Consider the following 27,558-nt stretch of genomic DNA (forward strand, 5'->3'; position numbering starts at 1 on the left):
GCACTCTTAGTTTGAGGCCATGAATTACAGCACTTCTGAAGGGCCTCTCGATATGGTGGAAGATCTTGTTTCCAGTTAAATAAATCAGCAGTGGGGAATGGGAAATCAGGGAGCAAAATCAGGGAGCTGGACAAGGGACAGATTGTATTTGTCTTCAGTGTGGAAGGGATTGTCACTCTCGAATTGGCCTTCTCGGCCACACTAGATGCTGTTCAAGGTCTTCCATGCTGAGCACATTACCATGGTCTCTCGAGACTGAAGGATGCCTACTACTGGGGAACGGGGTATGGGCCAGAACTAATTTATTTCCCATTGGAAGCACCATTAAGGGGAGAACTTTCTCCACAGGTTTAGGTGTAAAGCGATCTGGGGGCACTCCCTGCATGATATAGCACATGAACAGGTATTTTTAAAGATAAAGAACACTCTTTGGAATTCAACTGTTATGTACAGATTGAACAAAACTACCCTGAATGACATACATAGGCCACAGCATGTGGAAATGATACCAGGAGCCAAAATGATCTACCAATTTACAGAAGCAGGTTGTATAGATTTTACAAATGTTGTTCTACCTGTCATGTTCAGAACATATGGCCATGAACCCAGTTCTCCTGAACCCTACACTATTCACAGCACAATTGTTCTCCAGTTTTATAATACAGTACACAAAAGAAGTATTATGTACTGTACTTTAAATCAGATTCAAAATTTTAGGATTTGCTGCACACCCACCCTGACCATGGATTACTATACTGCATCTTTTAAAAAATCGGAAAAGTATACACAACTGTACTCACTTATAATCATTGCTAGTCACTCCTAGCCATTCCCTTTATGTTATCTGGGTTGGAAATCCTGTGGTCCTCTACACAGACCACTAATCTTGTTTCCACCAGGACCACCCTGCTTGGTTGAGGGGAGTAATATCTGGCATGCCATAGCAATATCTGCAGCCCTATCACATGTTCCAGGCATGCAGCTTCCCCTACTTGCAGAATCTCATTAAGTAAACCCTCCTTCATGAATCAGTTATTCAAGATGCCTCAAAACTTGATACTGAAAGATATGAAATGAGGACATTCCCAAACAGGCTGATACTTAAATTTATAAATGTACAGTATGTGTTTTATATTACAAGTGTTTGCGGATATAAATGTGTCTTAGAGATAATTCCTGTTTCTGACTACCTACCACAGGTGATGGTGGTGAAAGTCTGGACTATTGAAAATTTATTATTTTATTCGATATTTAAACAGTTATCAAGTTTAACCAATAAATCAGTGTATAAATCAAGACTACTTTCACTGACGATTTCTCTACATAACCCTATTGAGACGTAATTTAAATAAATATTGTTTAAATTAATAAAATGTCCTAGATCTTATCTAATTTTACTAGGACTCCTTTTTTAAATCGGCTTTATACTGAACTAAAAATTAGTTAATTCTACTACTGCTACTATTTAATACAGTATTTAAAATCCGAGTAATTAATTCAGAGCAACATAGCAGGGCAAAGATCCCCAATACCAATCCTCTCCATCCGCGCAACAGCTGAGTTCTCGCCGCATGGTAAGGTCTCGCGCGAGCTGCGAGAAGGCGGAAATTCTCGTGGGTAGAATGCCCGAGCTCGGTGACGTAGGGCTTGTGGGTGGGGGTAGCGTGGCCCGTGGGTCGTCCGTTACTCCAGTCTCGCCTGAGGGTGGGGGGGCGGCGGCGGCATGGCGAAGACAGTGGCCTACTTCTATGACCCGGATGTGGGCAACTTTCACTACGGTGCGTGTGCCGCGGGGCATAAGCTGGAGTGTGTGCGTTGGGGGGGGGGGGGGGCGGCGCGCGGCGCTTTTTTTAGCTTCATTGGTTGAGGACGCGAGCAGGGAGCGGAGTTGGTCTGGGGAAAGGGTTACACTCCCGAGGTACCTCAGTACAAACCAGGGCTCGCTTTTGCAGGCCGGGGGGGGGGGGCAAGGAAGGAGTCCGCGCCTTTCTTCAGGCTCCCGAGGCTCTCCATGCTTTTCAGAGGAGACCCTCGCCGAAAGACTTCCCGGCTTTGAGGGGAGATGCAAAACCTGAAGGTGGTGAGGGCTCCTGCCCAGATCATGGCTCCATTTAACGTACACGTCCAGTGGGAGCCCTTCAAGAGTTTTGTCTTTAGGGACAGGACTGGTTTTAAAAGAGTTGTCGCAGGCGGGTCTGTTAACGGGCTGTGGATCAGTGGGGTTGCAGTCGTGAAGCGCTGAGGGGTCCTTCGTGTGTTTAGGATTCTTTAGCCAACCAGTTGCCCAAAGGACTGCTTAAGTACCAAACAAAAACAAAACACCCACCAAAAAAAAAAAAAAAACCAACCCAAAACACACACCCTGATTTGGCCCTCAGCTTTAGGAATTAACACACTAGCCAGAAGAAAGTCCGTTTCCTAGAATCGAAGGTACAAAATGCAGTGAGCTGAGTGACCAGTGAGGTGGAGCAGTATTCTGGCATTGAGTGTTCTTCTCTCTTATGGTAATAATATCTGTATTTCCATTGATAAAAATCTGGAGGTAGTGGATAGGTTTACAACCAGAATTCTGCTGTATTATTGATACTGCTCTATATACAGTGATTTTGTTGTTTCTATTTAGTTATTGTTGGGTACTTTGTGTCGTGTACTGTACAGAATGACATACTAGGATTCAGAAGTCCTCGGTTCTAATTACCACTCATCCATGGAAACTAGTGGTAGGGGACTGGAACTGGTAAGACAAGTTGCTAAATATTTCTTTGTGATGTGGGAATGTTGATGACATTATATGTTTCTCTTTTCATTTTAGGAGCAGGACATCCTATGAAACCGCATCGCTTGGCACTGACCCACAGTCTGGTGCTGCACTATGGCCTCTATAAGAAGATGATTGTAAGTAATGAGCAAAGCTCTGCTTTTAAGGCACTAATATTCATTTAAAACTACTAATATCCATTTCTTTGCAGTGTGTCCCAGACTCTCACATATAATACAGAAAAAAAGTTTTAGCTAGGAAGAGAGGTGTTCAGATTTTGCCTGTCTGGCTTCTGATGAGATAAAGTGTCCAACTTTGAAGCTGGGACGGTTACTTATTTATCAATTTATGTTATTAGTTATTTAAAATATTTATACAGTACTCCCTTTCTCCTCAAGTGATGCAAGGCATCTTGCAATATTGGAACAAGCAATATTTAAGAACTTCTTTAAAACAAGCCTCATTTTTAGGAACAGCTCCATTGGCAGCCAGTTATTGCAAAAAAGACTGCCTGAAAGGAAAGGTTGTGGAAGGACAGCAAGGAGGGGGTCATCCTAGCGTCCTGTGGGATGGGGGTTACACAGTTTGGGAGCAGTGACAGAGAAGACCCTGTCTTGTGACTTCACCAAATGTACCTGTGAGATGACTGAGAGAAAGGCCTCTGATGATTAAAAAACCCAAACACACTTATAAAGGCAGGTGAGATCTTTCAGGTATGTTAAACCCAAGCCATTTACGGCTTTATATGTCAAAAACAGCACTTTGAATTGTGCCTGGAAACAGACTGGGAGCATTTTAAAAGAGGAATTATGTGAACCCTGTAACCAGCTCCAATTAACAATCTGCTTGCAAAATTTTGAATCTACTGAAGTTTCCAAACTCTTTGCAAAGGCAGTCCCAGATAGAGTTCATTGAAGTAATTCCAATGGGATGTATCATAAATAACTAATTCTAGTTACCCGTAGGCCTTCACATTTACTATGACATAATCGTAGGGAAATAAAGTAGTTCTCCAGTGCCTGTAAATGATCCATGATCTACTATAGATACCTGAAACTGCAGATATGAGGGAACCTATTGAAGGGGAGGGGAGGGAAGGGCGCATTTGCAGCACAGACTGGGTTGCAGTGGCAACAACAACCACAGATAGCTGAAACTGCAGATACCGACTCTGTGGATAGTGGGGCTGCTGTAAAGCCACAAAGGGGAGAACAATATTAAGGAGTACAGCTTAAACAGATCTAAAAACATTCTGATAAATTTGTACAGTGAAAACTAAAATAAGAGCTAAAAGGAAAATTAAAAGTTTAGAATTAGAGATGGGGGTGTGGGGGGTATTCTCTTATGAATACCCCTGCACAGGTGGCAATAACAAGGGTCCAGCCCCATGGGGCCGGACAGTCCACTCACAATTCTGCCACTGCCATGACTCCTGTGATCCTTCCAATGGTTCAGGAGATCACGATCAGCTCACCACTCCTGGGAGGAGGTGGGACAACAAGCCTCTCTGCCAGGTCAAAGAGTAGCTCGCTGATCGCAATCTCCGGAGCCATTGGAAGGATCGCGGAGGTTGTGGCAGTGGCAGAATTATGAGTGGACCATCCGGCCCCATGGGGCTGGACCCTGTGTTAACGCCAACTGTGCGGAGGTATTCGTATATGAATACGAATAGCCCCATCTCTAGTTAAAATTAAAAACAAGACTCTACGTTGCAATGAACATTAAATTTTCACAAGAGAGGTGTGGTTTTCTAGCTGCTTCACAAATGGAAGTAACTAAGGCATGTATTACAACGGCCAGACAGAGAATTATGAAGCTGTCCTACCATATAAATACTTAGAACTTTTGACTGATTTGTCATGAGGAGTGAGAATATAGAGGTCCACAAGTAGAAACTAAAAAATTTATAGTATTCTGTTATGATATAACTTGAATGGGTGATCTCAGGGGGGGATTTTGCTCCCAATCACCCCTCCACCTCAGAGTAGTTTTTAAAAAAACATAGAGGCCCCAAGCAGGGGTCTCAAACATGCAACCCGGGGGGCATTTGCGGTCCTCCAGATGATAGTTTGTGGCCCCCGCCTTGCCTGCCCCCCCTGAAGTGCCCACACATCCTCTGCTGTCAAGAGTCAAAAAAAGCCTCGCCTTGCTCACCGGTTCTCCCCCAAGACAGCGCCTCTTGCACCCTCTACCCGGAACTGCAGCCTGCCAGCCAGCCCACCTGTCTGCTGGCTGGCAGGCTGCAGTTCCAGATGGAGGGTGCAAGAGGCGCTGTCTTGGAGGAGAGCCAGCGAGCGAGGCGTGCTGCCGGCCCTTTTCCGCAAGTGTCCGAGCCACCACTGAGCAATGCCTGAGAGCGGAGCTTGCCCCCAGCCTGTCTTCGAAGAGCGCCGCTAACAGCGCTGACAACAGCAGCCGCCGCCGCCACCTCTTCCAGGGAAGCAGCTCTCTGGCTCTCTTTCTCTCTTGGCACCCCGAACACCAGCCCAGCCAGCGGCCGCCTAAGCACCCAATGGTGCTTCCTCCTCCTCCTCCTCTTTGTCCTGCTTCAGTCGCCTCGACTTGCCTCTCAAAGTTTGCTCCTCTGTTGTGGTGGGGGTGGTGGCTGCTGCTGAGTGCACCTTTTTTTGAGGGGCCCCTCAGAAGAAGGTTGCCGGACCTCCGTGTGTGTGTGTGTGTGTGTGCGCGCGTTTGTACGCGTGCATGTGTGCACCTGTGAGCGGGCCCACCCCATTCTGTTTAATTTCACGGATACCAATGGGGGCTGGTGGTGGTGGTAGTGAAGAAGGAGCTGGAGGGGGTTGTGGCCAGTGACAAGGGCTCTCGCGCCCCTCCTTCTCCTCCTCCTTGGAGCCCCAGCCAGGCTAAGGAAACTCCTGGGCAGCTTCCTCGGGCTCTTGCTCTGCTTGGCAGAAAATCTGATGTGGCCCACCCTCACCCAGACTCTGCCTCCAGCGGCCCCCAGGTAAATTGAGTTTGAGACCCCTGCTGTAAAGCATTACTTTGGGAGGCTTTTAGGAGCAGAAAAAAAAAACAATTTTCTGGTTTTTTTTTAAAACTCAGAGAATCCCTGGAATGGCCTAGTGGACTGCAAAATCATCATCATCTTGGGATCACATGCAACTTTGGAGCTGCATAATCCCAGGCATATTTTTTCTTGCCCAGAACCTACCATCACATGCATGAAATCTGTTCCTAAAATTGTCATGCCTGTGTATATGAGTTAGTTGAGTTTGACATATAACCTTCAGAAAAGGTAATCTGAGGGTTTGGAACACACTGTCCTTAGTCTGCAGCTAAAATGCAGCTCTCTGTCTTCTAATGTTGGTATGCTCATTGGGTTTCCAGGCCTATGCAGTAGGTTCAAAATTGACCTGAAATGGTGAGAGCTATCAAATAATAGTTTATTTCAGATAAAACAGATGTGGTCTGGCCAGGAAAGAAATGGGCCCTGCAATTAAAATTCAGCCTAGATTTGGCTGGGATTGTATTCTCCCTGGAAAAAAAATGTATGCTATTTTGGAGGTGTTCTTGGATTCAAATTTGCACCTGGATGCCAGGCACTGGCCAGAATGTGGTAGCAAATGTACTGATACCAATGGGTTCCTGAACATCAGGCTGTGGTACACAGTTTCAAGTTTAGTTTCTGGAACATTTTACAGGCTTCAGTAGCATAGGTCTCTGATACTTGAGAGGTGACGTCCTTCCATGTCAGTTTTCTTGCTTTGTCAGACTGGAAGGAGAGGCCACCCTTTGTAACTCTCCCAAGGCTGGATGAACAGTTGTTTGGTCCTTTTCAGCCGCTGCCCCAGTAATGTGAAACACCTTTCTTTACAAAGTGTGGATGGACTCATCCTGTCTTTTGCCAGCTGGAGAAAATACTTTTATTCTAGCCGCCTAGAGTGGTCTTAATTGACTAGATAGGCGGGATATGAATAGAATAAATAAATAAATAAATTATTCCTCCAAGTTTTTGCCTTCTGAGTACAGATATTTTCTTTAAAGCGATGTTTTACTTGTCAAGTTTGCATTTGTATTTTTTCATTTTGTGTGTGTGTTGTAAATTTATTGAATCTCTTTTATCTGCTTCGTGACGCAGTGGTTAAACTGCAGTACTGAAACCAAAACTCTGTTCATGACTTGGATTCAGTCTCAGGTAGCTGGCTCGAGGTTCACTCAGCCTTCCAGTTTTCTGAGGTTGTTAAATTAAGTACTCAATTTGGCGGGGGGGGGAGCAGTGTGTAGTCTGCTTAATTAAAATGTAAACTCTCCAGAGACTGCTGACTGCTTTAAGCATTATGGAGCGATATATAAGCAGCATGCTTTTTAATTAACTATTGCATTTTAAAATTCCAGTTGACTACTCAGAGTGGTGCATGAGCCGCACAAGGGAGGTAGATAAGTCGCTGTAAAAACAAAGTAAATATACTTGAGCAGAAGGAGATAAACAGAGACTGAAATACAGAAACTAAAAGAGTTGCATTGGTCATTATCAAGGCAGTATAAATGTTTTTATACACAAACATTTTAGTGTTGATAAGCTAATTAATGGTACATAATGTGCTAAAATCCACCATTCTGATTCTAGTCAGAAGAAATGGAATGGAATTTTCTAATAAATTACTGCTCAGCCACTTTTTGCTGGAGTTTTGATGATCTGGATCATCATTAAGATAATTTGCTGTAGGAGTGACCATACTTCACAAATACAGACTTGAAGTCTGCAACTGAACTCAGGTGTAAAATAGTGACTCAGAGGCAAACGTAACTAGAGTTAGGAGCTTTGTGGTTCGTACAAAGAACAGCACCACAAGTGGTGCTGAGGTCCTTTCTCCTGCCCCCAGGCCACCTGCTCCATGTGCTGCTGGGTCCTTCTTTGGCAGCAGCTCTCCAATCCAAGCAGGACCCCAGCCAGCCTTTCCCTGCCTCCTCAGGTAGCCAACCACTCTGGTGAGGAGGCAGAATGGAGAGTCTCCTTGCACAGCTGATGGGAGGTTGGCTATCTGGGGAGGCTGGGAAACACAGGCTGGGTTCCTGTCGGGATTAGAGTGCTGCTCCTAAAGAAGGATCCCCAGCAGCATGCGGAGCCCAGTACTCTAAGTGGACTAAGTGGTCTGGGTGGAGGGAGATAGAACTCAGCACTACCTGTGGTACCATGCTTTGTACGAAGCAGAACACTCCCAACTCTAAATGTAACCCATGGTTTATTTCAGCCCAGAAATTTGCAATGTGTACCAGCACAGTTGTTGTTGGTGGATAGCTCTTTTTCATTCAGAAGCTACCTCAATAGTAATCATTGGAAGTTTTTGTTTATGTACAATTCTGATACTTTATCCTTTTTTCATTTCCTTCTCCTGTGACCTTGCCCCTTTCTTTCTTTCTCATTATATGTGTATATGTCTGCCATTTCAGAATTATATTCCATAGAGTTGATGAAATGGGCTCTGATCCATATAAGCTTGAGCCTTGAGAGATGCAGGTGTTTTTAAGGTGTCATGAAATTATTAGTTATTTATGGTGTAACATACAAACAGAGCTACTCATCTGGAAACTGTAATAGAATGTGGAACTGACTCTTGACATTTGTACATGTGAAGGTCTTTCTTATTTAAAGTCAGGTCTAAGTGTTTTTTTTCCCCCTTGCAGGTGTTTAAGCCATATCAAGCATCCCAACATGACATGTGCCGTTTTCACTCAGAAGATTATATTGATTTCCTCCAGAGAGTGAGCCCCAACAACATGCAAGGATTCACCAAGAGCCTCAATGCTTTCAATGTTGGAGATGACTGGTAGGTATTGAAACCACTGTTTGTACGGTTTGAATAGGTCTTGTGTTACTGAGGCAACAGTGGAAACTCCACTGAAGTTCTGTGTCCTCTTTGTATTAGAGTTGCACTAGAAGCTTGTGCCCTCATATTTGATTGATTATTTAAATTAATTATGAGAGTGTCAGTTCCCCATATTCTGAGCATTCTTCTTTGCTTTGTTTCATGCCATATGGTCATTCTTTATATAGTATTTCTCTTGCCTCTTCATCCTTCTTTCCACAAACCTGGCACATAACCCTTTGGCTCTGGCCTATATATGGTTTTAAGTAAGCCTCCTTTCTCCTTTTCAGCTTGTTTCAGTTGTGCATTGCATTTCTCACTGTATCTGAACTATACTGCTTGCATTACAGTTTTGAAGTCCAGAATAGAGAAGTGCCATACTGAAATTGTCTTTTAAACTATCTCATACTACTATCTCATATTTTAACTATGAATCTACAAACATGCATTTTTTTACCAAACTAAATAATTTCAACATATATTCTGAGATGCTTCAAGAGCCTGTGAGATATAGAAGTGCCTTTTGTTATTTTTGGCCAGGAGGCTGTTTTGTTGCTGGTTGGGCAGAAATACAAAGTTGTGTATAGTTATTGCCTGAAGCTATATATGAAAACCGGGATGAATTTTGTCAGTGTCCAGAAACTAAGAAATACGTCATTTCTTGTTGACACTAATTTAGACCTGTTGGTGACAAGTCTCTGATGTATGATTGACAAGTATGAAACTGGTATTTATATTTTACTGTTCCAAAAGTTTCACATACACATTTGGACATTCATTATAATATGCATATCCTGCTGAATCAGTTTGTGGATGCTCTATTGCTTTTTGTCTATGCACATTTTTCACTATAAGTCAAAATTATTTTTGTAGGGAGGGTTCTGTTGCTGTTTCAGTGGTGGCTGAAACTATTAATTGGAAAATGTGTTATAATGGGATTAGTTGAATATACTTTAACCAGAAATGATGACAAGTAAATTTTGGGGAATTATGTCAAAGGATAAAATCAAAATTGTACAGGTTAACAAGCCAAGAGAAAAACTGGTTACATTTGGGAACTGACATGAGATGTGACAAGTTACACTTTTCAGAAATAGTTAAATGAAATCTTTAATAGTAATAGGCCCAGTATTACAGTATCAGCTAGAATGTTGGTTTTAGAAAGGAGGGAGTACTGGAAAGTTGTTGCCAAAATGTAGAGATCTCTGGTAGGACTAGTATGAAAAAGCAACAAAATACTGGTTGAGAAAAAAAATAACATTCTTTTTTAGGCTATAATAGAATACCATGAAATGCAGAAATGAAAGAGTGAGAACGTAGAAAGATGGATGCACTGGTATTATAAAGGTGGTTTTAGAAGAGAGCTGAATGAAGTGTTGGTATGTAGAGAGACCAGCTGAAAAAAATTGCAAGGCAAGAATTTTATGTATCTGCTCTGTGAACATAAACTGTCCTAGGATTGATAGTACTGTATGTGGGAGTTTGCTTTTCATTCAATCAGGCCATTGTCTAGTCCACTTTTGTAATCTTTTTCTGGCAGTGGTTCTCCAGAGTTTCTGGTAGGATACTTTTCTGGCCCCACTTGAAGAGTGTAGGTTTTGCTTGGGTCTCCCGTCTAAGAGCTAACTAGGCCTGATCTGGTTTAGCTTCTGAAATCTAACAAAGTTAGGTATGTCCCAGGCAGTATATATGGTAGTACTGTGACACACCTGAAAATCTCATATAGAAATTTCAATGTTCCTAGAATTTTTTATGGAGAAAAGATATAACAAGCAAAATATTATAGACTCTTTCTGACTCATGAGTAGAGTAGAGATCCCACGCAGCTGGAATTAACAAGGGGCCAGCCCTTGGGACTGGACCGTCCACTCACATGTCTGGCAGCGGTGACAGCCCATCTCTTCCTTCCAATCGTTCTGGAGCGCTGCTCGGCTAGCCACTCGGCAGTCTTGCAGGGAGACTCATCCTCCCTCTGCCAGGAGTGGCTAGACAACTGGGAAGAGAATGGTGCTCGGGACCGATTGGAAGGATGAATGGTGGTGGACATGTGAGTGGACGGGCTGGCCCCTCATTAACACTGGTTGCACAGGGATATTTGTATTTGAATATCCATCTCTACTCCTGAGATTATAATTTTTTAAAACATGAAAATACAGAATGTTGTTATTAATTAAGCAGGTTTCCATCTAGCTATGATTAATATGAGTTATAGAATTTAGCTTGAGGTCCCTTGAGTATAGTCTAGTTTCTTGTTATACATTGAATACTTCAGATCTTTTATAGAGCTAGTGCAATTATAGTTCAAGTATGTGTTCAGTTGAATTGCTTCTAGTCCTTATGCCTCAGGTCAGGGGTAGGTACTGTGTTTCCCCGAAAATAAGACAGGGTCTTATATTAATTTTTGGTCCAAAAACACGCATTAGGGCTTATTTTAGGGGGATGTTTTTTCATGTACCACAATCTACATTTATTCAAATACATTCATGTCATCTTCTGGTTACTGTACAATGCTGCACAATGGTGAAGGGTGGGGTTTCACTTAACTGGGGCTTATTTTGAGGGTAGGGCTTATATTACGAGCATCCTGAAAAATCATACTAGGGCTTATTTTTAGGTTAGGTCTTGTTTTCGGAGAAACAGGATAGTGGGCACTGTACACTCAAGATCCCTAGCATCATCATAATTCAGAAATATCTGTTTTCCGTGTATGATTATATTCTGAATGCCAAGTTATTCTGCTGTTGTAACATGTTCTTCAATCATTAGTTTAAGCCCCCTCTAATACAGGCTTGGGTCCTCGGATTACCTTGGGCTAAAATTCCCAGAAGACTTCACCACTAGCTGTGCTGGCCAGGATTTCTGGTCCAAGAATATCTGGGGACCCAAGGTTGGGAATTACTGCTAATAGAACTTAATTTGTTAATGTTTTTGAACTGATTCTTTCAACAACTGCAGGTCAGATGTTATTTTGGATCTATACACTGTGATTCAGTAACAGCATTCTCTGGCTGCAGCCATAGTTTACTGTAGGTCAGGACTATGGATTGACACCTACCCCTTGCACTAGCTAAACAAATCACAGATTTTTGGTTTATGGTTTGTTCATTGTGTCCTCTGAAGGGTAGCTGCCTCTGTTTTCACAGCATGATAAAAAACAACAACGGGCACGTAAGCAGCTGCTCCTAAACAGCTATGTCTGTGATTTTTAGTCTGTTAAGTAGTTTGAGCAGTCCCAGCATATCAAGGAGTTGTTTCAGCCTTTTCTTAATGAAATTACATTTTGTCAGATATGACTTGGAGTGGTTTTGCCCTCCTGAGACTGATAAACCACCTCTGTGCCTTCCTAGAAAAGCATATGTCTCCACAGTTTACAAGTGCCTTATTTACATTCACTGGAATGTGTTCTACATGGAGTAATTTTTGACAAGTGTCTGACTTCAAATGATGGAAAATGCAGTTGGTAGTCTGCTGACAGAAGTCTTGACTACATAAGGCCAAAATCATATAGGTTTAATTGACTTCCAATCCATTTCTGAACCTAGTTTTAAACTGCTTATTCTAAATTTCCAAAGCCCTAAATAGTTAGGGGCAAGGGTATTTTAAAGAATGCCGTCTCCCAGCTTGATTGGTTGTTCTTTCATGGAAGCTGTTCCATCATTAGTTGAGGCATGGTGGATACCGTATTTTTTGCTCCATAAGAGGCACTCCCCCCCCCCAAAAAAAATGTGGGTGGGAAAGTCTTATGGAGCAAAGGCAGCAATTTCGTCCCCGCTGGCCCCGTGGGGGGGGGAGCGTCGCAAGGGTCCAGGTGAGCCTTTCAGGACCCTTGTGACACTCTCCCCACCACCCCACGGGGGCAGGGCAGGCAGAATCGCCAGCTTCCAGGTGGGGGGAGCGTCGCAAGGGTCCTGGAAGGCTCACTCCCCTTGCGACGCTCCTCCCACCCCCGCACGGATCCAGCGCCGGAGAAATCGCCAATTTCTGGGAGTCTTTGGAGGCTTGGAAAGCCTCCAAAGACTCCCAGAACCTGGCGATTTCACCCCCCCCTGGCCCTGTGGGGTGGGGTGGGGGAGTTTTGCAAGGGTCCGAGTAAACTTTCCAGGACCCTTGCCACGCTCCCCCCACCCCCGCACAGATCCAGTGCCAGTGAAATCGCCAGTTTCTGGGAGTCTTTGGAGGCTTGGGAAGCTTCCAAAGACTCCCAGAAGCTGGCGATTTCACCCCCCCTGGCCCCGTGGGGGGGCAGGGTGAGTCTCTAAAGGGTCCTGGAACACACCCTAGGACCCTTTGGAGGCTCACCCTGCCCCCCCCCGCTGGGCCAGAGGGTGGGGAAATAGCGAGTTTCTGAGACTCTTTTGAGGCTTGGGAAGCTTCAGAAGAGCCCCCGAAGGTGGCGATTTCGCCACCTCTGACCCCCCTGGGGGGCAGGGTGAGCCTCCAAAGGGTCCTAGGGTGTGTTCCAGGACCCTTTAGAGAGTCACCCTGCCCCCCCGGGGGTTGGAGGGGGCGGAATTGCCACCTTCTGGGACTCTTTGGAGGCTTGTGAAGCTTTAGAAGAGTCCCAGAAGTCCGCGATTTTGCCCCCTCTGACCCCTGGGGGGCAGGGTGAGTCTCTAAAGGGTCCTGGAACACACCCTAGGAGCCTTTGGAGGCTCACCCTTCCCCCCCCCCGGGCCAGAGGGGGCAAAATTTCCACCTTCTGGGACTCTTGAGGCTTGGGAAGCTTCAGAAGAGTCGCAGAAGGTGGTGATTTCACCCCCTCTGACCCCTGGGGGGGCAGGGTGAGCCTCCAAAGGGTCCTGTGGTGTGTTCCATAAGATGGCCGTCTCCATAAGGCTCACCAATTTTTAGGAGCAGAAAACAGATTATTTTTTCCTGTTTTCTTCTCCTAAAAATTTGGTGCGTCTTATGGAGAGGTGCGTCTTATGGAGCACAAAATACGATATATAGGAGGTCACCTTTTCTTTGGTTGCATCTGGACCTCAAACTGTCTTGTCTGAAGAGCTTTAATTAGCCACTTTCTTTCTGCCTTTCATTGTCATATTATGCCATGTTTATGTCCAATCTGGGATCTTTAGTTCTTTTATTCTTGACTAATATTTTCTTATTGTAAAATTATGAATTTGAATATTATCTTTATTAGCTTTTTAGAAGCCTTGAGACAGTTGTTTGGTACAAAAGATGAGTAAAAACTTTTTAATAAATGGAAGGTGAAAATATTTTTCAGAAAAAAAATTAACTCCTGAAGTTACTGGGAGGAAATGCATTTCTAAAAATATTGCACTCCTTGGACATCTTTGGAGGGTAGCTAAGCTACATAATTCTTGTTATTATTGCCAGGGTGTTTATGCTAACTACCCATTTGAAAGTTTATAACCAGAATTAATTAATATGAATGTCATTTTCTGTATTATGTATTATTCTTTCCCACCCTCATAACCAGAATGCATATAAATTGGTGGTTTGGATACTGTATTCTGAGAAGTGGTCTATGCCCACAAAAGCTCATGCCAAATAAAACTTTCTAGTCTTAAAGGCTCCACAAGACTCGTCATTGTTTTTGCTGCTGCATAATAATATGGCTGCCTCCTTGGGAATGATCACATTTTCTGTAGCTGAGTAGTGAGTGAATCCATTCTGTTTGGTCTACAGGCAAAGGGTAGATCTTGTCCCTGATCTCATGCTTCATCCCCAGTCTTAGAGCTGTGTGTTTATGATTATTTCCACATTTGTATCTTGTAAACACTTCAGAAGTCCAGTGCAATGGGGGATAAGGCCTAGCTCCCTCTTGAGCTTGGAGCTTGATAGGATATTGTGCTGCACTTATGAAGTCCTTAGATCATTATTGAAGCACAATGCACATTTGCCAGGATAATCATACTCTAGAGTGGCTGATACTTTGTTCCATTTTGCTTCCAAAGCAATTGCTCACTAATGAAATGATGGTCATATACCACTTCCTCTATAAGCAGGAGATATCTTGGTGCGGCTATGAAGATGAATTCCTTATGGATAATAATTAATATGAAACTTAGCACAGTGTTATTCCAAGCCTGGCAGGCTAGCCAAAACTCTTGCCTTACCTATTTTGGGTTTCTGGAGTCACTTCTAGAAGGGGGGATAATAGGTTCAACTTGAGTTGTGTACCTATCATATTATCTTGAGTGTTAGGTAAATTGTGTTTTTGTTCATTCTCTCTGTTTTTATCTTAGCCCAGTGTTCCCAGGGCTGTTTGAATTTTGTTCTCGATATACTGGGGCCTCCTTGCAAGGAGCAACACAGCTGAATAATAAGGTAAGTAAGGAATGCCATGCTCAGTCACTTCTTGCCCTCAGAATACATAGGTTGTCTGCTGTCATCAGATCGTTGTAAGAGCATCTGTTCTGTATTTTTGTACAGCTAAATAGTGCTTATTATTATTAGTTTAGAAGGAGTTTCATGAGAGGCAGTGTAATGTAAGGGCTGCAATCCAGCAGTACGAATCAGGACGTCCCTCAATCATGAATTCACTAAGTGACCTTAGGTAAACCACAACTTTGGTTGTTGTCCCCAGTATAGAATTAATAATTCTGACCTACCATATGGGATTGTAGAAAAATGGATCATAAGGTATAGAGTCGACAGTTTGAAAATGCTGTACAAAGCTGAATACAGTGGTGCCTCGCATAGCGAGGTTAATCCGTTCCGGATTAACCCTCGCTATGTGAAAACATAGCTAAACGGAATGTAAAAACCCATTGGAACTCATTAAACATCGTTTAATGCGTTCCAATGGGCCCTAAACATATCGTTCAGCGAAGTTTCCTCCATAGCGGCAGCCATTTTCACGCCCTTGGTAAGCGAGGGGAGGGCGCGAAAACGCTGCGCGCGGTCATTTCGGGGCTTCCGGTGGCCATTTTGTAACCGCCGAACAGCTGATCTGCGGGCATCGCAAAGCGAAGATCGGTAAGCGAAACGCTTTCCGATCGTCGCTATGCGAGTTTTTGTCATAGGGACCGATGTTATGCCTCCACATTAGCGATCCCGAAACAGGGATCGCTATGCAGATTCATTGTTATACAGTGCGCTCGTTAAGCGAGGCACCACTGTATTTTTAATATGGATGAGTCGCACAAGCCAGTTCAGAAATTTCTTATCATTTTTATCAAAGGAAGTGGACAGAATGTGTAAAGCTCAAACTGTAGAGGTTAATCACCTCTTAGCAGATCTTCTAATTTTAGTCATGTAGTGGTCTATTTTTGTCTGATGAGATGTTTTTATTATTAGATTTGTGATATTGCAATAAACTGGGCTGGAGGCCTTCATCATGCTAAGAAGTTTGAGGTAAGGAGGCAAGTCTGCTCTTCTTGACGGGTGGGGAAGGCTTACTGCTACTTTTCACTGATACTGTTTGCACTCTTTTTGTGCTCCAGGCTTCTGGGTTTTGTTATGTCAACGACATCGTGATTGGCATTTTGGAACTGCTCAAGTAAGGAGTTTGTGCAGGTGCCAATTTATTGATTGGGTTGGGGAGGAGACAATGTGAAGGATGCTATACAATACATGTATGGTCTTCTTTTAAAAAAAACCCAGCTCCTTGAGTTGTGTTCTTTCCCATTCTCTTCTCTTTGAAGCTTTATCTTTGACTTTTGTGCTTATTTATTCATGTCTGGCTGCCTCCTAGTAAGTAACAATTCTTACTTTTCTTACACTTTCCTTAATTTCTGTTCAGTTGAAGAACTGTTTGCAAAGGTGTGACCTGTTTAGCAATAGGAAGCCTGGTATTTGTTGCTCTGTTTCCTCTGCAAGAAGACCAATGCAGTAGTGATGTGCTTAAAAATAAAATTGTAAAATTTGATCCATGCTCTTTTTTGAATAGTTCCTGCTTTGTCTTCTAGATTATTCATTAGATTGGAAAATCTCATTTCTTAGATTGTGACTTCCAGAACCAACAGCCAGATGCTCATGCTCCTTTACTTAATTGTTATACAGTACCTGTCGGTTATTGCCCCTTGTAGATGGGTTTGCTCTGCTTTTGCCCTATTTTTTGCTGTTTAGCTGCATAATTTATCAAGACTGCAGTAACCAAATGGCTTGTCAGCTGTGGGAAGCCTCCTCTTTCTTCTTGCTGAAGGTCTAATGGAGAAATGTAGCCTGTTGCAAAGTGAAAGTAGAGAACCCCCTTGACTCCATGCTGAGAAGAGCCAAAATGTGCTGTACAGGACAGGAGATCACCAAGTTTGTATTGAACCAAATTGCATATGTGGTTTCTAACTTTTATTTTTTTTGTTCAGGTGGAGATTTTTTTTTTGTTTAAAGCTACATAATGCAAGTACAGCAGTACTTCATTCTCATGCTAGTCATAGTGTCAACTTTGCACTGTAACTGATTCCGGAGCAGCTTGTGAAGATATGGGAGCCTACTTAAAACAAAAGTTTGCACTGATTTAGCTGTTGGCTCTCCACTAATTGTGGCTTTTTTTGTTGTTGTTGTTGTTTAGTCGTTGTGTCCAACTCTTCGTGACCGCATGGACCAGAGCACACCAAGCTCTCCTGTCTTCCACTGCCTCCTGGAGTTTGGTCAAATTCATGTTGGTAGCTTCGATGACACTGTCCAACCATCTCGTCCTCTTGCCTTCATACTTTCCCAACATCAGGGTCTTTTCCAGGGAGTCATATCTTCTCATGAGATGGCCAAAGTATTGGAGCCTCAGCTTCAGGATCTCTCCTTCCAGTGAGCACTCAGGGTTGATTTCCTTCAAAATGGATAGGTTTGTTCTCTTTGCAGTCCAGGGGACTCTCAAGAGTCCCCTCCAAGCACCACAATTCAAAAGCAACAATTCTTCAGCGGTCAGCCTTCTTTATAATCCAGCTCTCACTTCCATACCTCGCTACTGGAAAAACCATAGCTTTCACTATGCAGATCTTTGTCACCAAGGTGATGTCTCTGCTTTTTAAGCTGCTGTCGAAGTTCGTCATTTCTTTCCTCCCAAGAAGCAGGAGTCTTTTAATTTTGTGGCTGCTGTCACCATCTGCAGTGATCATGGAGACCACAAAAGTAAAATCTGTCACTGCCTCCATATCTTCCCCTTCTATTTGCCAGGAGGTGATGTGACCAGTAGCCATGATCTTAATTTTTTTGATGTTGAGCTTCAGACCTTTTTTTTTGCACTCTCCTCTTTCAACCTCATTACAAGGTTCTTTCATTCCTCCTCACTTTCTTCCATCAGAGTGGTATCATCTGCATATCTAAGGTTGTTGATATTTCTTCTGGAAATTGTAATTCTGGCTTGAGATTCATCCAATCCAGCCTTTCGCATGATGTATTCTGCATATAAGTTAAATAAGCGGGGAGGCAATACACAGCCTTGTCGTACTGCTTTCCCAATTTTGAACCAATCAGTTGTTCCTTATCCAGTTCTAACTGTTGCTTTCTGTCCCACATATAGATTTCTCAGGAGATAGATAAGGTGGTCAGGCACTCCCATTTCTTTGAGAACTTGCCATAGTTTGCTGTGGTCCACACAGTCAAAGGTTTTTGTGTAGTCAATGAAGCAGAAGTCAATGTTTTTCTGGAACTCTTTGGCTTTCTGTATAATCCAGTGCATGTTAGCAATTTGGTCTCTAGTTCCTCTGCCCCTTTGAAATCCAGCTTGTGCTTCTGCAGGTTCTTGGTTCACATACTGCTGAAGTCTACCTTGTTGGATTTTGAGCATAACCTTGCTAGCGTGTGAAATGAGTGTCATTGTACAGTAGTTGGAGCATTCTTTGGCACTGCCCCTTCTTTGGGACTGGGATGTAGACTGATCTTTTCCAGTCCTCTGGCCACTGCTGAGTTTTCCAGACTCATTGGCATATTGAGTGTAGCACCTTAACAGCGTCATCTTTTAAGATTTTAAATATTTCAACTGGAATGCCATCACCTCCACTGGCCTTGTTGTTAGAAGTGCTTTCTAAGGCCCACTTGACCTCACTCTCCAGGATGTCTGGCTCAAGGTCAGCAACCACACTATCTGGGTTGTCCGGGACATCAAGATCTTTCTGGTATAATTCCTCTGTGTATTCTTGCCACCTGTTCTTGGTGTCTTCTGCTTCTGTTAGGTCCCTACCATTTTTGTCCTTTATCATGTCCATCTTTGTACAAAATGTTCCTTCAGTAGCTCCACTTTTCTTGAACAGATCTCTGTTTTTTCTTTCTTTCTATTATTTTCCTCTGTTTCTTTGCACTGTTCATTTAATAAGGCCCTCTTGTCTCTCCTTGCTATTCTTTGGAAGTCAGCATTCAATTTTCTGTAACTTTCCCTATCTCCCTTGAATTTTGTTTCCTTTCTCTTCTCTGCTATTTGTAAGGCGTCGTTGGAGCACCACTTTGCTTTCTTGCATCTCCTTTTCTTTGGGATGGTTTTTATTGCTACCTTTTGTTTCTGTCCATGGATTTTCTTGGCAGAGATATTGGAGTGGCTTGCCCGTTCCTGCTCCAGGTGGATCACATTTAGTCAGAACTCTCCACTATGACCTGTCTGTCTTGGGTGTCCCTGCATGGCATTGCCCATCGGTTATCTGAATTACTCAAGCCCCTTTGCCATGACAAGGCAGCAATCCATGACGGGGTTGTGGCTTTACATTTTGGCTATTCAGGATTCCCTGTCTCCTGAGGCAGTGTCAACATATTGAGATTAGGAATGGTGGAGGGACGAAGCATATGGTCTTGGTTCCTTCCACATTCTGCAGTAAAGTCTTTTCTGGTGAATGTCTGAAAAAGGTGAGAGGGTTGCTATGTTGTTGCTATTTCATTGCTCTTGCCTTAGTTTTCCTTTTAGTTAAGGAGAGAATATAGTTATTATTGCTCCCCCAATTGTAATGTATGTAATTTTTTTCTGTTCCATTCGCTCAAGCTGTGGTGCAGAGGCAAAAGGCAGTGTTTATCCCCAGGCTGGGCAACTATGTGGGCCGTGGAATGCATGTAGCCCCAAGTCCATTTATATAGCCCTCTAACACTCCCCATACCACCATTTAAAAGTTGTTTTTTGTGTGTGTGCAGTCTGGAATTTTGTTGTATTTTGAGGGACTCTCAGTACTCCCGCTCCTGATACCGCCACATGGTATGTGGATTGTGAGAGTTACATGGCCAAAATACTTGTAAGGCCACAATTGTCCTTCCCTAATTTAAACCAATCTCCTTGCAAAAGTAATATTATGCTACCAGCAGGATTATTAGAGTTTAGGGTACTGCTTGAGTCCTGCTCTTTGACTGATGTGTCTGCTGCTCCTGAAGTGCTGTGACTCAGACCATTTGTTATGCAGAGAGTTTTACACTGCTCTGTCTTCAGAATTGTGTAGTATCCTAAAGTTTTCTGGCAAGCTTGAATGGAATATAGTAGCCTGTGGGCCAGATGTGGCTGACAGGAATTCTTTGTTTAGCCCACAACTTTCTACTGCGATCTCTGGTCATCACTAGGAGACTTGTATTTCAGCATTCAGTACTGTGTGTGGAATTGGGCTGTGCTGAAAAGATAGGAAGAGCAGTTACACTGGAGCTTTCCTCAGAGGAGACAGATTCAAAATTGTATGCTTTACAGAAAATGGGTCAAATGGGGAAAAATTGCATCTGTCCCCTTCTACTTTGCTTTGGCCTTGGCATCTCTTCTCAAATTGGAATTTATACCTTTACTGAAAACAATTTCCTGAACTCTGGAGTATAGGATTGTGCTGGCAGTCATCACTAACTATTACTGGATTGTGCCTTCGAGTTTAACATTTTAAACAAATTAGCAGCGACTTGTCTTATTATGGTACTGCTGTAGGTTGAAAACCTGTTCTTGTCAAAAAAGTTTTTTCATTTATATTAAAGTACAGGACACCTATTGTTCCAAGCCTAGTTATTTCTTTGCCAAAGGTTTTCTGATTGTAGGGTATGAAATTTTCTGATTGTAAGGTATGATTTGCTGTCCTTTCATACATATATTCTTATATCCTTAACTTTTACGAATTATGTGGTGTGTGTTTTTCCCCACCCCGCCAGATCCATGTTAGGACTTTGTATTTGCAAACAATTTATATTTCAAATCACCTCTGACAAAATTATTTTTGGAAAGTCAATAATTGTACCAATAATTATTCTCTATAGTCTCTGACTCACACCTATGGGTTTTTCTGTACCGAAAATTATCTTTAGAGTCAGTCATTATAACAATATTATTTATTATTTAGCAATTTGCTCCATTCAACAATACATATTTAATTAATAGAAATAAAGGCCATGTTTTCCTTTGAAGTAATTCTCCCCCTTTTTCAATATATCTTTACAGATCATTTAAAATAATATTTTTTTTCCTCCGGTCATCCTCTCTCTGCACTGATACTCTTTCTATTTCACTGTATTAAGGGGAGGAACCTTAAGCTGTGTAGACTGAGACGAGATTTCACCCAAAGACCCCTTCTTTAACACATCTTTGGCTTTTTCTCTATGACAGGTATCACCCACGTGTACTTTACATTGACATAGATATTCATCATGGAGATGGTGTTCAAGAGGCTTTTTACTTGACAGACCGTGTCATGACAGTGTCTTTTCACAAATATGGGAACTACTTCTTCCCAGGCACAGGTAGGAAATCTTTGCATTGCTACTTATGACCTGGAGCAAAGATTGATTGCAGGATCTTCAGAGCTGACAAAAGAATCAATGTTAAGTGCAGTTTTGAGCACCAGCTGAGCACTTTACTAATGGGATAAACATACTGGAGTGATAGTTTTTCAATAGATAGCTGGAACTGAGAGAATTTCTTCAGGTTGTGGGTGAGACCGACTTGACAGAGACTGGGATTGTGCCTTTTAAAAAGAAACAATGAGTCTGCACGTTGTCTTCTCTCCACTGCCAGGTGACATGTATGAAGTTGGAGCTGAGAGTGGCCGCTATTACTGTCTGAACGTACCTTTGCGTGATGGCATTGATGACCAAAGTGAGTGGAAGGTTTCCCTTTAGCATTGCAGTTTCCGTGCACGGTGTGGAAAAGGCTGCATAACATCAGTGCTGTGTCCTCTCTTTTGAAGGTTACAAACATCTTTTCCAACCAGTCATCAATCAAGTAGTAGAATTTTATCAGCCCACATGTATAGTGCTTCAGGTAAGATAATGAAGCATTTAAGCTAAAACATTTGTTGATGGGTATTATTATTATTATCAACATTATTATTTGTGGCATTTGGATGAATTCCTGGGTTTCTCATTTCTCTTTGTCCCCCCCCCCAAAAAAAAAAACAGTGCGGTGCCGACTCCTTAGGATGTGATCGTCTGGGTTGCTTTAACCTTAGTATAAGAGGACATGGGTAAGTCCATCTAACAAGTTGATAGCAGTAAAAAGGAGAAGTTAGGACCCCAACAGTTGTGACTAGATTTTTCAGTCTTTTAAAGCATCTATGGGAGGGTGTGTGTTCTTCCCATATTTTTTACTCATATCTGAGTTGTTCGTCTCTGATTTCTTTTAAGTGTGTGTTGTATTTGAAGGCTAAGCAGAGAGATTTTGAAGAGTTTAAGTTTGGCTCTGTGCTACATCAAGTCTTAATATCAGTCTCTTAGAAATTTTATTTATTTATTTATTCATTCATTTATTCATTCATTCTATTTATATCCTGCCTATCTGGTCAGTATGACCACTCTAGGCGGCTGTGCCAAGCCTTTGAATTCTTATGACTTAATCTTACTTAAATGATTCAAGAAACCTTTACCACCACCCTTCCAAAGTTAATTTAAAGCCTTAAATGTATTTGGATTGCAACTTTTATGTCCTCCAAGAGCATTTCAGGTAATGGTTCATAACCTGCCACATTCCATTTGGAACCTTGATCTGTGCATATCACATGTAGGAATGCAGGTGGTCATGTGATCTATTCATAGAAACAAAGTCCAGGGTGAAGAAATAACTTTATTGGATAAGAAGTAATAAATAAGCTGAATCTTTAAATTCTTCAGAACTTTTTTTCAGGCAAAGATGGCCTAAAACTTGGAATTACTTTACATTGTTCAAAAATTATGACACCCATATTATATGAAGCCAATAAAATGCAACTTAGTTTCCACATGAGGCCAAGATGTCAGAGATATAAGTTTACATGTGTTCTACAGACAAAAGGCTGGCTTCCTCTCCCTCTCTCCCACCCCGCCAGCTCCCAGTCTGCCACGTGCCTTAGGTGAGGTCATGTAGACCTCGTCTAAAAGCCACATTCATTCTTGTAGATGACTAAGCCATTTTGAAAGCAATTCATATCTGAATGCTATGTCTTTGGGTCCTAGGGAGTGTGTGGAATATGTTAAAAGTTTCAACATTCCCCTTCTGGTATTAGGAGGAGGTGGCTACACAGTTCGCAACGTGGCCCGATGCTGGTGAGTTCTCAATGTTTGGTGTGTAGCATATGCATTTTATTGAAGATAGATTAGTATAAGTTGCACAGATTTCTCTAATGTTAAGATATCGACACACTTTCTGATGAACTGGTCTGTGTCTCCTTTCAGGACTTATGAAACATCATTGCTTGTAGATGAAGCAATTAGTGAAGAGCTACCATACAGTGGTAAGTCAGGGAACTATAGGTATATATAGTGATACTTGCTGCTTTTGTGTCCTATCTGAAAATTTATTATCGCATTGCATAAATATAAAATAATAGATACTGATAACTTGGGCACTGGTTGCAGTCTCAGAGATTAGGAGTTTGAGAAAAAGAGCCAGTCTATGTAGCTATGGGCAGAAGAACTTATGAGTTACCTGCATCAGGACCTGGAAGAAGGTGGACACTTGGGGATATTCAGGGAGAGGAGATGTGATGGCTGGAGAGGTCAAGATCCTGCCCCTGATAGGAGAGAGACCCATGATGGCCCCTCTGAGCACGGGGAGCTGTGGTCTGTGGTCAGTAAATCAAGAGCTCCAAGGCCAAAATGTTTGATAACCACTGCTCTATATCTAGAAAAATCTGGCAAGAGCCAGTGAGCTGTAATCAACTTGATAATGTGTTTTTTTATTATTAACATATGATAAAGATAAAAATTAAGTATTTTGAAAATCAATGAACAGTATCATTTATATGATTTGTAGCAGAGGTGGCCAGAGTTCCAGGGGCTGCAGACACTGTCCCCCCCCAAAAGATTTTCTTCAAAAAGCTTTTTCACTGAAAAACTCCCAAAGGTTGTCCTCACATCCATTACAAAGCACAAGGGAACATTATGAGATTTTGTTTTAAATTAAAGACAATGGGGTGGAGAAGCAGTGGTAGTGGTGGGGGCTGGATATATTTTGCTCACCCCACTGTAGCAATAATTGTTCAGTGAACTTAAATACTGCAATTTAAACAATAATGGTTCTTCTTACTAACTTCTTCTCAAGCCTTGTCTCCCCTTCTTGTGTAGTCAGTTACTGCATAGACATTTAGCATAGTTTGTGATGGTTTTCTTCTCTTTGTAAAGGTGTGTGAACATAATATCAGTGTCCTTGACCAGAACCCTATTTTTAAAAAACATATACAGTGGTGCCTCGCACAGCGAGGTTAATCCGTTCTGGATTAACCCTCGCTGTGTGAAAGCATCGCTGTACGGGAAGGAAAAAGCCATTGGAATGCATTAAACTTAGTTTAATGTGTTCCAATAGCAGCTTTACTCACCGTACAGCGATGCTTTTCCAATGGCCGGCAGCCATTTTCACGCCCTCCCCTCGCTTAATGAGGGCGTGAAAACTCTGCGCGCGGCCATTTTGGGGCTTCCAGCAGCCATTTTGAGGCTTCCGGCGGCCATTTTGGACCCGCCAAACAGCTGATCGGTGGGTCGCAAAGCGAAGGTCGGTAAGCGAAACGCTTACCGACCTTCGCTGTGCAATTTTCGGCCATAGAGGCCATCGCTCTGCAATCGCATTAGCGATCGAAAAAACGTCCTCGTAGAGCGAATTCATCGCTCTATGGGGCGCTCGTTGTGCGAGGCACCACTGTACACAACAGTAGTCATATCGATGGTTGGGACCCTTCAGCATCCAACAGGCAGAGAGGGCACAAAGCATTTCTGCAACTACTGTTGTGCCCATTGTTTTTTCCAATAAGATTCAGACCAGTGTATTTATCCATTCTCTCTCTCTTTTGTACAGAATACTTTGAATACTTCGCTCCAGACTTCACTCTCCACCCTGATGTCAGCACTCGAATTGAAAATCAGAACTCAAGACAGGTTGGTATCTCTGGGCTTATCTGATCCATGTAACTCATCTGTCTGGTCAATATGAGAATATGCACTATTGATGTCTGTGATTCCCTCCACTCTGTTTCATCAGAAAGAGAAGTTCTACACTGCTAGCATTTGTGGTAAGAAAGGTGGTGGAAACCTGTTAAACCTTTTAGTACTTTATAACACAATTTTGTTTTCTTCCTCTCTCTTTTGACCAGTACTTAGATCAAATCCGTCAGACTATATTTGAGAACTTGAAGATGCTGAATCATGCACCCAGCGTTCAGATTCATGATGTCCCTTCTGATCTGTTGAGCTATGATCGCACAGATGAGCCAGATCCGGAAGAAAGAGGTTCAGAGGATAACTACAGCAGGCATGTTTCCTGACCTCAAGTGACACTGCCCATTTTTTTCTGTCTCAATCCAATGAGAGTAGTGTAGTTAATCCCTAGGTTGTGGTCCAGATTGAGATTCTCTAATCAAGAGATCAGGGTCCTTACCAAAAGATGCTCCCTGCATTTCTGGAAAGAAAGGAGGGACACAGAACAAGCTTCCCTTTCATCAGTGCCATAGTGGTGAATGGGGAGCTGTTCTGGCTGCATAAGTATGTGTATGGTGACTGAGAGTGGACATCTCCCTCCACTTTGGGCTCTGACTACATCTTCTTCTGGCATTTATGCCATGTGTCTTAGAAGACTATTTTTCCTTTGGAGCAAAAAAGATTTCCTGACACTAAATTAGAGGAACTTTGCCACATGCTTCTTAGAACCAGAACTGTGTGGATTGTGCCTTTGTTGCATGAGTACTGTTTCCCAAGTCATGGTTGTATTTTTAGAAATTCAGTTTCATGTCTGTGCTTAATTCTGGACTACAGTCACTCTTGCCCATTGTCTCCTCATACCTTTGTTTACTTGTCTTGCAGGCCAGAACCTTCCAATGAATTCTATGATGGTGACCATGACAATGATAAAGAAAGTGATGTGGAAATATGATCTGTGGAGATATGGCTCACATTTGTATTGTGTATTCACATCCTGGATGGTGGCACTTGAAGAAAGTGACAGGGTCCAGTCAGAAAGCCCTGTCCTTCCCACCTATGGCTTTAAATGGTGGCAGCAGGACTGCTGAGTCATAAGTTATTTGGATGCAAATGGCAATGAGAGATTCCCCACCACCACCTCATCCTCAAGAAGACCGTCCTGCCAACTCCATTTGTGGAAGTAGTGACTCACAGTTTCAGATACACAAAAGACCATTTTGCTGCTTTGTGATCAAGTTCAGGTCTTATTCTGCAGGGACTTTGTCCCTTTTTAGAGAGGCACCAGTCTTCATAAAAGGACAATAAGTACTACTGCACTTCGGAAATTTCTTCTGATTTGTTTTGATACGTATTTGTGTGTAACTGAAAAGCTACAGTGAAAAGGTCTTTAGTTTACCAGGCTGCCTGCCAGTCATTTAGTATCCCTGTTGTAGTAATTCAGATAAAAGGAAGAACCACATAATTGTTGATCAATATTTTTCTGAAATGTACTAAAGGGGGGAGGGACAAATTGAGGTCCAATCTGACAGTGCAAGTTCTCCGCCCACTGGTTTGTTCTTGCAGCATTAGTTCTCCAAATAAGGGTATGTTCAAACCATTCTATTTGGATGGGTATTTTGAGAGGGAGAAAGTTGGAGTTTTCTTTCTCAGTCTTTCTGCTTGGTCACAGTACCAGTAGGTTACCAAAAACTCAAGTCAACGAAGAATTTATTTCTGCATGACTTTAGCAAACTTTCATGACTTCCATAGTCGAGCACCTATTGTTAGCTCAGTACACTTACCATAGAAACTCTGTGCAGGCCTTTATCTTTTTTCCTGCTGAGGCAGGTTACTTCTCAGTAGAATGCTGTCTTGATTTTGGGGAGAGATCTGGGCCTACTTTTTTTTTAATTGTTCAGTATCTCCCTATTGTTGAGATTCTTTAATCTCCAAATGTCTTGCATATATAATATATAATGAGTTCTGCCTTCTGAGCATGGTGCTTGTATGTTGGCTTGGATCTTAAGATAATCTAAGGAAATGCATGGAAAGAAAACTTCCCATTCCATGAGACGAAAAGGGTGCTTTATCCATGGAGAGGCTTTACAATGTCAGGAGGTGGGGGAAAAGTTGAGAGGATTGGAAACATGCCTTCCATTACCATAAATTAAGTTCCAAAACAGAATTTGGAAGATTTATTTGGTTTAACCACAAGTTCTGCTTCTCCTTTGGCTCCATAACTACTGATGGCAAGTGGACCTCATTTTTGCTGTGGTTTTAAATTTTGTGCTGGGAATACTTCTTGTCAATTTTGTCAAGACTTCAGTGCAGATGAAATGACAGAACAGCACTTGACTTTCTCTTCCTTATACTCATTCCCTCAACCAGTGTTAAAAAATATTAAACAATGGAATAGTATTTTTCTTACCCAACTTGTGTCTTTTCTATTTTTATGCCTCTGTCCCCTTTCTTAATAGTTGGAGCTCAGAAGTACCTCCTTTAGTTCTGAAAGCACTTGTTGATTTCTGCACTTCCTGTTCTAGCAGTACTTGTTTACGAGCCCTGTGAAGCCACTTTAACCTGTGCAACTCTTAAAACGAAACAAGGAATATCTGTCTGTAGTTTAAGAAATACCTCCCCCCAATTTTTTTTTAGTTACAAAGGAAATTTTATGTCAGTTATGTCCTGCTATATGTTGACTGTTGGAATACAGTCTGAATTGAAACTTTTATTTGGTACACAAACTTCTAATTGAAAATTTAGTTAATG

The 27,558-nt window shown here is 42.4% G+C and overlaps 1 protein-coding gene across 5 annotated transcripts; it reads left to right on the top strand.

Annotated features, from left to right (window-relative positions):
• Nucleotides 1-1,495: 1,495 nt before the first annotated feature.
• On the top strand, nucleotides 1,496-27,221 carry HDAC3 (histone deacetylase 3). 5 transcript variants are annotated; one of them, XM_072998345.2, is made up of 15 exons: nucleotides 1,496-1,574; nucleotides 2,813-2,895; nucleotides 8,405-8,547; nucleotides 14,799-14,880; nucleotides 15,853-15,909; nucleotides 15,999-16,054; nucleotides 21,038-21,171; nucleotides 21,446-21,526; nucleotides 21,618-21,691; nucleotides 21,829-21,893; nucleotides 22,858-22,947; nucleotides 23,077-23,135; nucleotides 24,692-24,771; nucleotides 24,987-25,144; nucleotides 25,693-27,221. In XM_072998345.2, exons 2-15 carry the CDS (start codon nucleotides 2,827-2,829, stop codon nucleotides 25,760-25,762), a joined length of 1,218 nt encoding a protein of 405 aa, XP_072854446.1. In that variant the 5' UTR covers nucleotides 1,496-1,574; nucleotides 2,813-2,826; the 3' UTR covers nucleotides 25,763-27,221. The 5 variants fall into 5 exon arrangements, with proteins under 5 accessions (XP_072854446.1, XP_078248611.1, XP_020654852.3 ...); XM_020799193.3 differs by lacking the exon at nucleotides 1,496-1,574 and adding an exon at nucleotides 1,630-1,778; XM_078392486.1 differs by lacking the exon at nucleotides 1,496-1,574 and adding an exon at nucleotides 1,662-1,778 and having other exon boundaries at nucleotides 15,999-16,071.
• Nucleotides 27,222-27,558: the final 337 nt, after the last annotated feature.

Source organism: Pogona vitticeps, chromosome 4 (assembly GCF_051106095.1).
Source record: "Pogona vitticeps strain Pit_001003342236 chromosome 4, PviZW2.1, whole genome shotgun sequence".
Classification (NCBI taxonomy): domain Eukaryota; kingdom Metazoa; phylum Chordata; class Lepidosauria; order Squamata; family Agamidae; genus Pogona; species Pogona vitticeps.